Genomic DNA, 13618 nt, shown 5'->3' on the forward strand with positions numbered 1-13618 from the left:
TTTGTAGTAAGCCAGGGTAATTTCTTTTGTTAGAGAAGGAAAGCAGTCCCGAGACTTGATCAAGCCGCATAGCCTCTGAGGGGTGGAGCTGAGAGGGTAGCTCAGCTCTGTATGGTCCAGCCTAGCATTTTGTTCCCATGAAACCATGACTCAGAATTAAAATACACATGAGGTTCTTTTAGGGATTCAATGCATTCAGGAAAGAGGCATCCACAGAGGTTCTCCGAGGAGAATTGGGATGCTGGGCCCATCCCAATCCCTGGTAGCAACTGGGTGAAGGAGGGCCAAGCTCTCCCAGGCCTGGGCCCTGTGTGCCTGTGGAGTCCAGCAGGGTCAGCCCAGGAGGTTTGTCGGGCCCCTCGAGGGCCGGGCCTGCATGACACCCCAACTCCCCTGCCAGGGGATGACTCGATGAGGACGTCGCAGCTGAACGTGGGCACCTCCACGGACGTGTCCCTGAAGATCACAGAGAGCGATCTGAGCCTGCTCACCGCCAGCATCCGCGCGCCGTCGGGCAACGAGGAGCCCTGCCTGCTCAAGCGCCTGCCCAACCGACACATCGGTGAGTACGTGGCCAGCGGGCTTGGCCTCAGGGAGTGAGGCCTAAGGGTGGGCAGGCGGGGCAGGGCTGTTCGGCCACACCCAGGGCCCCAGGCCTGATGCCCCCATCTCCACAGGCATCTCCTTCACCCCCAAGGAGGTGGGGGAGCACGTGGTGAGCGTGCGCAAGAGTGGAAAGCATGTCACCAATAGCCCCTTCAAGATCCTCGTGGGGCCATCTGAGATCGGAGATGCTAGCAAGGTGCGAGTTTGGGGCAAAGGCCTGTCCGAGGGACACACCTTCCAGGTAGCGGAGTTCATCGTGGACACACGCAATGCAGGTACTTCACGTGCCAGAGCCTCTGAAGGGGGCCTCCCATTTCTGCTGGTGCCTCCAACAAGGACTGTCCTTCTTTGCTGGCTAGCTCCCTCAGGCTGTACCCTTCTCCCTGAACTTCCCGGCCCAGTTTCTGTTGGGATTCACATTCAGGGTGGGGGTGTGGGGGGAGAGCACTCCATAATTTCAATTCCCTAGCTTTTATGGGAAAGTTCATCTTTCCTGAACTTCCATTTCTCCCTCTCTTACTGAAACTCAAGAAGCCAACCTCAGGGAATTTCCCAGACTGCCTGCCCCCGGCCCTCCAGTCAGTGCCTCGCTCACCCTTCCTTTCCTGCTACGTTCCCTATTGGACCCACTGCACCTGTCCATCCCCAGGCCGCCATGCGTAGTGGTCACAATACAGATCGGGTGCCCATTGCCTGCAGAGTCTGCAGTTTAGACAGGGGAGAGAAGAGTGGCAGTGGGCAGCAAGGACCAAGGGAGACATGTCTTTTGCTTCCCTCCTGCAGGCTATGGAGGCTTGGGGCTGAGTATTGAAGGCCCTAGCAAAGTGGACATCAACTGCGAGGACATGGAGGATGGCACATGCAAAGTCACCTACTGCCCCACCGAGCCTGGCACCTACATCATCAACATCAAGTTTGCTGACAAGCATGTGCCTGGTAAGGCTCCGGGCTGGAGCCAGGCAGGGAGACCCCAGAGGCTGGGAAGCCCTTACCTGCTTTTCCTCCCCCTCCAGGAAGCCCCTTCACCGTGAAGGTAACTGGCGAGGGCCGCATGAAGGAGAGCATCACACGGCGCAGGCAGGCACCCTCCATCGCCACCATCGGCAGCACCTGCGACCTCAACCTCAAGATCCCAGGTGTGAGCCTGGGCGGGGTGGCAGGGAAAGGGCTGTGGCTGGCCCCCAGAGCCGGCCCCCGGGGTCTCGGTGCTCCCTCCTCACGCCCCCTCTCCCTTTCTCAGGGAACTGGTTCCAGATGGTGTCTGCCCAGGAGCGCCTGACGCGCACCTTCACACGCAGCAGCCACACGTACACGCGCACGGAGCGCACCGAGATCAGCAAGACGCGGGGCGGGGAAACCAAGCGGGAGGTGCGGGTGGAGGAGTCCACCCAGGTGGGCGGAGACCCCTTCCCGGCAGTCTTCGGGGACTTCCTGGGCCGCGAACGCCTGGGCTCCTTCGGCAGCATCACCCGGCAGGAGGGTGAGCAGGGAGAGGGCTGGGCTGGAGCCTTCTCCAGGGCAGGTGGGGAGGGGCTGGGCGGCCAGGCCGAGCCCCTTACACACCTGCTCCAGTGGGCCAAGGCTGGTCCAAACAGAGGAGGTGGTTTAACCAAGAGAGGGAAGGTCCCGGACCTGACGTGTCCCTGACCATCCGCAACCCCGCAGGTGAGGCCAGCTCTCAGGATATGACCGCGCAGGTGACCAGCCCGTCAGGCAAGATGGAAGCTGCGGAGATCGTAGAGGGGGAGAACAGCGCATACAGCGTGCGCTTTGTGCCTCAGGAGATGGGGCCCCACACGGTCACCGTCAAGTACCGCGGCCAGCATGTGCCTGGCAGCCCCTTTCAGTTCACGGTGGGGCCCCTGGGTGAAGGTGGTGCCCACAAGGTGCGGGCTGGAGGCACCGGGCTGGAGCGCGGTGTGGCTGGCGTGCCAGGTAAGGGGGGCAGGGTGACCAGGAGCGCAGGCTGGGGCCAGGGCAGCCAGGGTTATGGATGACAGTGCTGAAGAGCCACCCCTGCCCTCCTCCCCTGTCTCCAGCTGAGTTCAGCATCTGGACTCGAGAAGCTGGTGCTGGGGGTTTGTCCATTGCTGTGGAGGGTCCCAGCAAGGCGGAGATTGCATTTGAGGACCGCAAAGACGGCTCCTGCGGTGTCTCCTATGTGGTCCAGGAACCAGGTGGGTGTCCACACCGGGTAAAGTGCTGGCCTGCCTGACCTTCCAGGCAGGGTTTCTGCTCACCAGCCACTAGGAGATGCTTGCTTGGGGGTGCATAACTCCCCCTTCACCTGGGCCCCTTACCTTTTCTCTATCTTATCTCCCTCCACCCACACCCCTGGGAACCTATGTCTGTCTTCAGAGCTGAGCCCTGGATCATCCTAGTTCATCCTGGGACGAGGCCCTGCTGGGGGTGGGTCCGTCTCTGCCTTCGCATCCTGGGGCCTGTGCTGACTGGCCTCCCCTCCCTAGGTGACTACGAGGTCTCCATCAAGTTCAACGATGAGCACATCCCAGACAGTCCCTTTGTGGTGCCTGTGGCCTCCCTCTCGGATGATGCTCGCCGTCTCACAGTCACCAGCCTCCAGGTGTGTGTCCCCGGGGATGGGGCTCTTAGAGATAGGTGGGAGTCAAGGAGGGTGGCTTCTGTGGCCAGGAGTCTAGCAGTGACTGGGAACAGTCAGTTGGACAGAAGTCTCCTCTCTGCCATTGTCTGTACTGCACAGGGCTGGGTCCCTGGGTAGGAGAAGAAGACAAGCCTTGAGACCACCCCCTTGGCTCTGCAAATTTTCCTCTCCTCCGTGTCTCCAAACTTGTTCCTGCCTTTCAGAAGCTTGTTTCTGCTTTTTAGATTTTGTCTTTACTGTTACCTGTCATTTCTTGTTAGTGGGAATTTGTTCCACCTCCTTCTGAGAATTCTAAAGAAACTAGATGCCAAAACTTATTAGAATAAGAGTATAAAAGAAATACAAAAGAGGAGTAAATAAGGCCTAGGAGAGGCCCCCAGGGGTATATCTGGATGTATAATGCACATGGCTGAGAGTTTGGGCTTTGGGTCTTCTGGCTGCTGGAGGCCTGTTTTGCATTTCTCGTGTTGCCTATTTCTAGATAGGTGGTGTCTGGATAAGTGAGCAATGAACAGTATCTTCTTTTCATTATATCCTATGGGAACTTGTGCAAAGCAGGTTTTCAGCAAATGAAACTGACCTATATAAACCTGATGTGTACATGTTAAGGGGACACACTGTGAAGGAGCTTGCTAAGTGAGGCCACAGCCCTCTCCCTATGCCCAGAATAAAAACAAAGGAAAGGCTTTTCCTAGGTGTCCACTGAGAATGGTCTTGGGACCCCCTCAGGGAGCCCTTGAGCAGCTCCTCTCCCTCCCTGAACCAGCTCTGTCCTTTAGTCTCTGGCCTCATGTTCATCCACCCTTGGAGCCCTCCCTGTTCTTCTTCCAGTTCTCCCCACGCCCCATCTCCTCTAGACCTGGCTCCTGGGCCTCACCTCCTCAACTAGGACAGGGGCACATCCTCTTTTCACCCCCCACCATGCCTAGCACAGCTAGGTTGGTGCCCCACCTCACTGCAGGTGGATGTGGAGGCTCACAGACCCAGATCCTGTCTCATGCCTCCCACCTCAGTCCTGTTGAGAGCCTTCCCTCCATGCTGAGCTGGCAGACAAGGGCTGGGCTAGGAATGGGAGGTGGGAGCGTCTGTCCTGGGCTTACAGCGAGGGCAGTGTTGGGCTGCTGAGAGGACCAGTCCATCTGGCCTGCCCAGGAGCCTGAGCTTCCTCTTTGACTTTGCAGGAGACGGGGCTCAAGGTAAACCAGCCGGCATCCTTTGCAGTGCAGCTCAATGGGGCGCGGGGCGTGATTGATGCTAGGGTGCACACACCTTCTGGTGCAGTGGAGGAGTGCTACATCTCCGAGCTGGACAGTGGTGAGCTCGCCCTGCCCCTTCCCACCCCTGCCCAGGCCAGAGCCCTCTGGGAAGGAGAGGGGAAGGACGAAGGCCCACCTACCAATCCTCTGCCCCACAGACAAGCATACCATCCGCTTCATTCCTCACGAGAATGGCGTCCACTCCATCGATGTCAAGTTCAATGGTGCCCATATCCCTGGTAGTCCCTTCAAGATCCGTGTAGGGGAACAGAGCCAGGCTGGAGACCCAGGCCTGGTGTCAGCCTATGGCCCAGGGCTTGAAGGAGGCACCACTGGTGAGTGTTCGTTGCTGGGGAAGTGTGTGGTTATAGGGGATCCTCAGCCAACTGTCCTGTACTGCCCTGCCCCAAGGCAGGGCCAGTGATGACCTGGGCCCCAGAGTTCTCACAGAGGTCTGCTCAGGAAGTCTTGGGCCCAGTCTAGCTCTGGGCCGGAAGCTTGTCCGGCTACAGCCTTGCTACTTTTATCCCCATAGGTGTGTCTTCAGAGTTCATTGTGAACACCCTGAATGCTGGCTCAGGAGCCTTGTCCGTCACCATTGATGGTCCCTCCAAGGTGCAGCTGGACTGTCGGGAATGTCCTGAGGGCCACGTGGTCACTTACACTCCCATGGCACCTGGCAACTACCTCATTGCCATCAAGTACGGTGGCCCCCAGCACATTGTGGGCAGTCCCTTCAAGGCCAAGGTCACAGGTGAGTGTCCCAAGGTGGTAGGAGAGCCACCTAGCCCAGCCAGCAGCCCCACCCAACCTGGATCAGTGGCCAAAAGCCATTCATGTCAGTCCATAATCTGCCTCAAATATCATGGGCAAGTTATCATGAATATAGATGGGCTTGGCTTTACCAGCAAACCATCTTACAGGGTTATGTAGAATCATTTTCAACAATCAAATTCCTCCTTATTGTTGTCCATACCTTTACCTGCAGTGCCTTCCATGCTTTAGTTTTACTAAAGCATTCTAGTTCTCTCCCTCTTAGTTTCCCATCGTTCTTGCTTCCAAGAAGACAAAGATCATTAAATATGTAACAAGCTTCTCTTTTTGAAGCTATTTGAATTGTCAGTTGGGTATATCTTCCTTTTAAACAAAGACTTCTTTCCTACCCTGACTTAACTTGAGTCTTCCAAGAAAGCCTGGAAGGGATAAGGGATCAGAAACCCAAGATCAGGAAAAAGCATGAAGTGGAGCCAGTAGCTTGGGTACTTGTTTGGATGGAGCTACCTCTCCTGAAATGCTGCAGCTGAGGAAGAGGGGTGGGGCTCACAGGGCAGGCAGTGTGGCCTGGGACCCCGAGTCACGCAGGGTTGTCAGTGCTGGCCAAGGGCCCCCCTGCCCAGGCAAGGGCAGCAAGCCCCTCTGACTGGGCTCGTGGTCACCCCACTCTGCCCATCAGGTCCCCGGCTCTCTGGTGGCCACAGCCTTCATGAAACATCCACGGTTCTGGTGGAGACTGTGACCAAGTCGTCCTCGAGCCGGGGCTCCAGCTACAGTTCCATCCCCAAGTTCTCCTCGGATGCCAGCAAGGTGGTGACACGGGGCCCTGGGCTGTCCCAGGCCTTTGTGGGCCAGAAGAACTCCTTCACTGTAGATTGCAGCAAAGCAGGTAGGCTGGCGAGGGGAGAGGAGAGCAGTTTCCCAGGGAGGGGGATGTCTGTGGGATGGGGGGCAAGAAGCGGTGGGGTGCGGGCTGTGGGCTGCTGAGGGGGTGGGATCCCTGGTGTGAGCCGTCCCTCTCTGCCTCCCTCTCCAGGTACCAACATGATGATGGTGGGTGTGCACGGGCCCAAGACCCCCTGTGAGGAAGTGTACGTGAAGCACATGGGCAACCGGGTGTACAATGTCACCTACACCGTCAAGGAGAAAGGGGACTACATCCTCATTGTCAAGTGGGGCGACGAAAGTGTGCCTGGAAGCCCCTTCAAAGTCAATGTACCCTGAACCCCAAAAGTGCCTCCCCCAGCCTTGGCCCCCACCTCAGCCAAACACACTCTCACATACACAAATGTGGCACATTTAGCTGCACACGCACAGAATCACACATTACACACTCCTGCCTGGGGTGTGAAAAGAATGGCAGAGCCTCCCCATCCCACTGTGCCCTCAGGGTTTGAGGCCTTGTCTGTCTCAGGGCAGTGTCCCTCTCCTAGAATGTGACATGAGGCCACTGGGGCCAGGCTCAGGGGCAGAGGCTGTGACATAAGGGGTTGGATGGGGGTGGGGCAGGGAAACCCTAAGTTTTTTGATGGGGCTGAGACCAGGGGGCATGCATGTGTGTGCTGGGAGGGGGGCGTGTCTGGTTGTGTGACAAAGATCATCCTCAAACCGCACTGCTGGCCGGGCCACCTTGTCCCTGAAGACTGTGCCTTGCCCCTTTGGTGGCTACAACCCCAGAGCATTAAGGACTTGGAAGAGAAAGCACAATTGGAGAAGAAAACAGATCCAGAGCAGGCAGCACATGGGGCAATTTGTACCTGCCCAAGCCAGGCTTCCTGGGGGGTTGTTTTCACTCTCTGGGTATTTTTTTTTTTTTTTTTTTTTTTTTTTTACAGTTGCACAGCTCTGCCCCATGGGGGGCCTTTTTTACACACTGCAAGGCCCAGCTTTCTGGGGGGACTTTTGCACATGTTTTGCGGCTCACCTGGGAGCTGCTTAGGTGGAAAACTCCAGACCCAAATAAAGTGCGGCCTGTCGCAGAGGCTCTTGTGGCTGTTCCTTGTGGGTGTGCTTTCTGCGTTCCTTGTGGGTGTGAGCTCTGTATCTGGTCCCCTCCTCACCTATGGACACTATTGACACTGACTCAGGCCCCAGGGAGGCTGAGGCCAGCTGGCTGATTCTCTGGAGGAAGGATCTGGGCTGAGGGAAAGGCCTTGGGGCAGAGGGCAGCTCTTCTGGGCCATCTCTTTGGCAAGGTCTGGGATGAGAGCAGAATGGTTGAAATAACCCCGGGACAAGGGGTGCTTAGGAACATGGGATTGATCCTCAGATAGCTGGAGGGCTGTTGGATGGAAGAGGGGGGTGGACACTGTGTTCTAGAAGACCATTAACCACTAGGAGGCCAGTGTAAATTCAACCTGACCTCAAGGATGTTCTTCAAGTTAGATGTTAAAACTGCGCTGACTCAAGCAGGAGTGTTCTTCAGCTGGTAGGCAGGTGGAGCCACATGCAAACCAAGGAACCTTCACTCCAAGCAGTTCTTGAGTCAAACCTGGGCTGTTCCATCCTTACCCTCCAACCCCAACCAACGCTTGCTCAGTGAACTAAGAGGCACCAGCCTCTTAAATAGTTTCCTCTGACTGCAGCCAGCTCCCTCCAGCCCACCCTCCATGCTGCAGCCAGAGGGATATCACATTAACAAAATTATGTCCCTCTGGTTCAGGGCCCTTCTGTGGTTCTTTCCTGCTTCAGGCTAAAATCTAGTCACTAATAAGTCTTCCAAGACCAGATTCCAGCCTCCTGACTCGTTCATTCATGAATCCTCCCGTGAGTTGGGCAGTGTGTCCACTCCCTAGCACACTCTCCTCCTCTAACCCTCCCCCTGTGGGGCTGTTTGGGCTCCCTGCCTGGAAACAGCCTTACGCCTCCACCCTCATCACTTTCCTAACCAACAGGAAGTCTTCTAGGACCCCTCCCTGCCCCTCCTGGATCAGCTCCCATATGTACTGGGGCACTATGCATTTACCATCCGACCTGTGACCCTGCTACCTACAGACTGGCCTCCCCCAGAAGACTGTGAGGCCCCTGACCCTGGAAGGTCTAATGTGTATGATCAGTGAACATATGAATGAGCAACCGAGTAGGCAAATCAAAAAAACATATAATTTCAATAAATTGAGTTCAATTTCAACTCAATCAAAACCCCAACTCTAGACCAGTTCCGGAACCTTCAGTACGTGGTGGCGGGTCTTCCAAAGAAGATTGAAAACTTACATGATTCCAGCTCCTAACCCCCCTCCTCTTCACCTCTTCACTCACTTGTTTGCCTGCCTTCTTCCAAGTTTCCCTTTCCCTCCACCTCAGGGGAAGTGACACCTTTCCCCTCCCTGCTCTAGAAACCAACCCCTCTAGATTCCTCCAGAGCCTCTCTTTACTATATGTATGTCCCAACCCCTGCCTGCCATTTTTCACCCTCTTCTCAGTCTTGCAGTGAGTTCCTAGAGAAGAGAATCGTGTTTTATCACTCGTATCCTCAGTCCCCAGTCACTATTATTTGATAAATGGATAAATGCTGGTTGAATGAGGGCGTGATGACTGTGGGGCTATCCCAGCTCCTTACTTTATACATGACAAGGCCAGTGAAGTACCCAATGCTGGTGACCATCAAAGGCCAGTTCTGTGCCAGACACCAAGCTGGGTGCTTCTACACACACCATTCTTAACTTCCCTCTTGCTCTCTGTCCACCTTCCCTCTTCTCTCCCAAATGTGAGGGCTTCCCTGGATGGTTTGCCCTCTGCCTCTTTACCTTCAGCTGCCTTCCAACAGTTGGGTGATGTGTTTGTGGTTCTCTCACCTTCCAACAGTTGGGTGATGTGTTCATGGTTCTCTCGCCCAGCTGCTCTCAGTGAACCACAGTGTGTACTGGGTGAGTCATAAGTACCATTCACGGTACTGAGCACTCATGGGTCCATTCTCACTTAATCCTCATAACAGCTCTGGGCATAATAGTGTCTGAGAAAACCAAGGCCCCAAGAATTTAAGTGATGAGTCCCAAATTGCAAATCCAGGTGTGGTAGTTAGATTCAGTTGTCAACTTGGCCAGGTGAAAGCACCTAGTTCTGTTGCTGTGGACATGAGCCAATGGTAGGTGAATCTCATCTGTTGCTAATTACATCCGCAGTCGGCTAGGAGGCGTGTCTGCTGCAATGAGTGACGTTTAACTTAATTGGCTTGTGCTTAAATGAGAGAACGCAATGTAGCACAGTCTAGCAGCTCAGCATTCCTCATCACAGCACTTGCAGCTTAGCCCAGGCCTTTGGAGAAGTCACCCCGGGGAAAGTTGTTGGAACCCAGGGGCTTGGAGAGAAGACCAGCAGAGACCATCCTGTGCCTTCCACGTAAGAAAAGAGCCTCAGTGGAAAGTTAGCTGCCTTTCCTCTGAAGAACCAACAAAATAAATCCCCTTTTATTAAAAGCCAATCCGTCTCTGGTGTGTTGCATTCCGGCAGCTAGCAAACTAGAACACCAGGTGTGCACAAATCCCAAGCCCATATAACCACTAGACCACACTCCATGTACTACAAACTTGCAAATCACATGCCAGATGCCAGGGATGCCTGTTTGTTGAAAAGAAGAAGGAAAGAGTGGATGTTTCCCTTCACCCTGTTCACCTCACTATCAGGAAAGTCATTCCCATCTATGTGGCTGCACAGGCCAGGAGCCTGGAAGTCCCCTGGGCCTCTCTATCTCTACCTCCACCACTCCCCAAACACATCCAGTTTTGTCCACTCTGTCTCTAAACATCCCTCGATTCCATCCATTTCACATTCCCCATTACCACTAGCTGAGTTCTGGCCACCATTATCTCTTACCACAGTGGCCTCCCAACTCAGTCTTGCTTTTGCGCACACCATTGTCACAGGGATCCCTCTGAAACATATCTAGCCATATCACCCTCTTGCTTAAAATCCTTCCGTGGCGTCCCACTGTCCTCAAGATGGATTTTCTTGAGGCATTTTGTTCTCTAGCCATTAAGCCTTTACACATGTGGTTTCTCTGGCGTAAAAAACTCTTACCCTCTATCCTATTCCTTTAATTCTGTTGCTCCTTCAGATCTCAGCTTAGAAGTAACCTTCTTGGGGAAGTGCTCTTTAAGCGACCCCCCAACACACACACACACCCTCATGGGTTAGTTACCCCCGGTATGTGCTTCCATGAACTTTTTAGCAATTACCATACTGCTTCCTAATTGCCCGTTCACCTGACTCTCATCAGTAGACAGTGTCATCACTAGCTTGTTCATTCTTTTATTAGTTGAATAAAAATGTATCGAGTGATATCGGCGTCCAGCAGCACTAGGTTCACTATGCCAGTCGACAGACTAAACGAACCACCCACTCCAGACACAAACCTCGAACGAAGAAGCCTCTTCGTGCGAGCCCGTGATGCCTCGCAGCCTGCTGGGAATCGTAGTCCCCTGATAAGGACCTCTCCTTATGGCGCAGGCGCATTGCTATTAATGCTCAGGCCCCGAAAGGCGGAGAGGGAGAACTGCGCATGTGTACAGGCTGGGGGTGAGGCCGACAAGGGGACGGCCTGAGGAGGCGGGGCTTCGATTCCTTCTGGACGTCGGGTGCACTGTACCTGAGTGTAAGGATGGCAGGGCGAGGGAAGCTAATCGCTGTGATCGGAGACGAGGACACGGTGACTGGTTTTCTGCTGGGCGGCATAGGGGAGCTTAACAAGAACCGCCACCCTAATTTCTTGGTGGTGGAGAAGGACACGACCATCAATGAGATCGAAGACACTTTCCGGTACGGTAGCCCGCGAGGCCTAAACGGGACCTTCAGGGGCCTGGCGGGCGTATGGGGATAGGGCAGAAGTGGCCGGAGGTATCGGGGACACCGGGGCGGGCCGGTGCTGCGTTGAGCTTTCCAGACCCGGGGAGTCCCAGCTGCCCGTCTTTCCTTCCAGAGCGGAAGTCTCCGCCCTCTCAGCGCCCCAAGTTCCCTTTTGTGGGAACTGGGGACCAGGGCTCTGCTCTGTCATTTCCACGAGCTCCCCCTTCACATGACTATGTGTCAGGAAAGAAGGGGGCAGAGATCGTGACGGGCTGGACGCCGCCCCTCGGCCCACCCTGCCCCTGTCATAATAGGCGCCCAGAGCGCTCAGCCCGGGGATAGGGCTCCCTCTCCCCCCGCCCCTCCCCCGCACCTGTTAGCCGGCTCCCAGCATCTAAGCACTCTGCGAGTTTACTCCTAAAGGAACCTTACACTAAGTGACAGGCTCGGGCTTTCTTGTACTTTCATCTTCCCTAGAGGCTCACAATCGTTCTAGAAAGTAGGGGTTATGACTCCCACTTACAGATAAGAAAACGAAAACTCAGAGAAGTTACGACACCAGTTGGAAAAGGCAGAGCTGGGAGTTGAACCCATTCCCAGTCCTTTCTGCCTCTCTTAAGCCCGGAACCCACCATGCTTGCTCAGCTCCCCTCTGTCTGACTTGGAATTTCCCATTAGTCTTGAGCACAGTGGTTAAAATATCAGGAGTTTGTCTGGCTTTCTGCTAAGACCTTGGGAGTTCTCTTGCACTTTAAGTCCTCATTTCCTGCCCTGGGTAAAGAGTGACACCTTCAAAATGTGGTTGCAGGCATGATCTTTAATCCAAGAGGTATCCCCTGGAGACTAGAATGGAGGGTTCTAGCCTCCTACTTTTACTCTCACCCCTTCTCTAGAGCCCCTGGCCAAGACTCAGGGTAAACCACTCCCACCTGTTTTCTTCCTAAACAGTCCAGCCCAGAGCTGCCTGCTGAGGCTGGTTCCTGCTGTCTGAGGTCTGTTAGTCCCTGATCTGGGAGGATGCCATCTGCTGATCTCTAAGCAGTCTGTCAGACTAAGTTTGTCATGAATTTTCCATATTTCCAACCAAGAGAGACCTTAGAGAGACCTTGGAGATTATCAAGCCTCACCAAGCCTAGTGATTTAGAGTAGCTGCTCAGTAAATAGTTCTTAATGAATGAATAAATTAATGAATGGCGGGGTGAGGGTGGGGTGAAGAGTTGATCACGAGAAAGGATAATCTCAGAGCCAGGTTCTGTTTGTATGGAAAGTATGATTCCTTCATTACTGAGTTTCCTCTTCCTTTTTTGTATTCTTTTCTCTTGCCAAACTTCCCATCCTCATCGATATAGTCCTGAAGCCTTCAGTCCTTTTTTTTTTTTTTCATGGGCAGGTGCTGGGAATCAGACCTAGGTCTCCGGCATGGCAAATGAGAATTCTGCCAGCTGAGCCACTGTCGCACCGCCTTCCTCAGTCCCTGTTTTAAAAAAAGTTTGTTTTCCTTTGAAAAGTTAATGTGTTTATGTGGCTTGCAAATTAATTTTAAAAAGGTATACCTTTAGAAGTCTCCTGCTCAAGTCGTCTTCTACCTCTTTATCTGCCCCCTCCCCACTGTAGTTAATTTCTTCCTTATCTTTCGGGTATTCCTTGATGCAAATACAAGGGAATACACACATATATACTTAACCTCCCCATTCCTTACACAAAGGCAGCATATGGAATACATTGGCATGCTCCTGAATCTTCATTACCAGTTCACTTGGAAGCCCTCCAAGCAGGGGAGGTATATGCACACCCTGAGAGACATGGCTCTTAGCCTTAGAGTCAAGATAGATTCTTGATAGAATTTAGAGTTTAGTGTAGTAACATTTCGCCCTTATCCTCTGCTCTCTGGGCCTTGCTCCTTTCCCTCTGCAGTCCATCCCCACCAACCCAGAGTGGGCTGCTCGGGCAGCAGAGAGGCAGGAGCCCTGAAAGTTGCCCTGGACTTCCTCTTCCTTCCAACAGGCAGTTTCTAAACCGGGACGACATTGGCATCATCCTCATCAACCAATACATCGCAGAGATGGTGCGGCACGTACTGGACGCCCACCAGCGCTCCATTCCCGCCGTTCTGGAGATCCCATCCAAGGAGCACCCGTATGATGCCACCAAGGACTCCATCCTGCGCAGAGCCAGGGGCATGTTTACTGCCGAAGACCTGCGTTAGGGGACTCCCCACAGCCCTTCAACCTCTCTCTCATTTCCGGGCCTCCCCCTGGTCTTGCCATCAGCCCTTCTCTGCATTTCCAGCCTCTGATTTCCAACTCCCTGCCCCTTCCCCCTCCATTGAGAGGCTAAGTGAGGTGCTGTAGGTTGCTGGGACTCTGCCAATAAAATCAAGGCTGATCAGGGAACAGGAAGCTTGACCATCTCCCCTCTTCCACTACCTCTTTCCTGTGCTGTCACACAGTGTCATTGTTGATGTTAAATTAAAGTAATATTCGTGCTTCTCTCCAAACCGAGGGCTGGTGCTAGAAAGGACGTATATAGGATGAGGCTGTTGTGGGAGGTTAGATTGGCAAGAATGAAAAAGGTTATA

The 13618-nt window shown here is 54.0% G+C and overlaps 2 protein-coding genes across 3 annotated transcripts in view; both read left to right on the plus strand.

Annotated features, from left to right (window-relative positions):
* Positions 1-7235, plus strand: part of FLNC (filamin C) — a 28982-nt gene extending 21747 nt beyond the window's left edge. For both annotated transcript variants that reach the window (XM_077126508.1, XM_077126553.1), the window contains 13 exons: positions 401-562; positions 678-881; positions 1390-1542; positions 1620-1742; positions 1847-2086; positions 2272-2541; positions 2646-2783; positions 3075-3190; positions 4411-4543; positions 4644-4820; positions 5021-5239; positions 5939-6148; positions 6296-7235. In XM_077126508.1, coding sequence (XP_076982623.1) covers positions 401-562; positions 678-881; positions 1390-1542; positions 1620-1742; positions 1847-2086; positions 2272-2541; positions 2646-2783; positions 3075-3190; positions 4411-4543; positions 4644-4820; positions 5021-5239; positions 5939-6148; positions 6296-6483 — 2333 coding nt within the window. In that variant the 3' untranslated portion in view covers positions 6484-7235. The remainder of the gene's footprint in view (positions 1-400; positions 563-677; positions 882-1389; positions 1543-1619; positions 1743-1846; positions 2087-2271; positions 2542-2645; positions 2784-3074; positions 3191-4410; positions 4544-4643; positions 4821-5020; positions 5240-5938; positions 6149-6295) is intronic.
* Positions 7236-10715: 3480 nt separating this feature from the next.
* ATP6V1F (ATPase H+ transporting V1 subunit F) lies at positions 10716-13537 on the plus strand. Its single transcript, XM_077126640.1, has 2 exons — positions 10716-11013; positions 13045-13537. Exons 1-2 carry the CDS (start codon positions 10856-10858, stop codon positions 13244-13246), a joined length of 360 nt encoding a protein of 119 aa, XP_076982755.1. The 5' UTR covers positions 10716-10855; the 3' UTR covers positions 13247-13537.
* The last annotated feature ends 81 nt before the right edge of the window (positions 13538-13618 follow it).

Source organism: Tamandua tetradactyla, chromosome 1, assembly GCF_023851605.1.
Source record: "Tamandua tetradactyla isolate mTamTet1 chromosome 1, mTamTet1.pri, whole genome shotgun sequence".
Taxonomy (NCBI): Eukaryota; Metazoa; Chordata; class Mammalia; order Pilosa; family Myrmecophagidae; genus Tamandua; species Tamandua tetradactyla.

What these genes read in the sequence shown, in the direction of transcription:
- ATP6V1F (XM_077126640.1), top strand. Translation starts at nt 10,856, where the DNA reads ATGGCAGGGCGAGGGAAGCTAATCGCTGTGATCGGAGACGAGGACACG. An exon ending in GAGATCGAAGACACTTTCCG is followed by an intron (nt 11,014 to 13,044) that starts GTACGGTAGCCC and finishes TCCTTCCAACAG; the next exon opens with GCAGTTTCTAAACCGGGACG.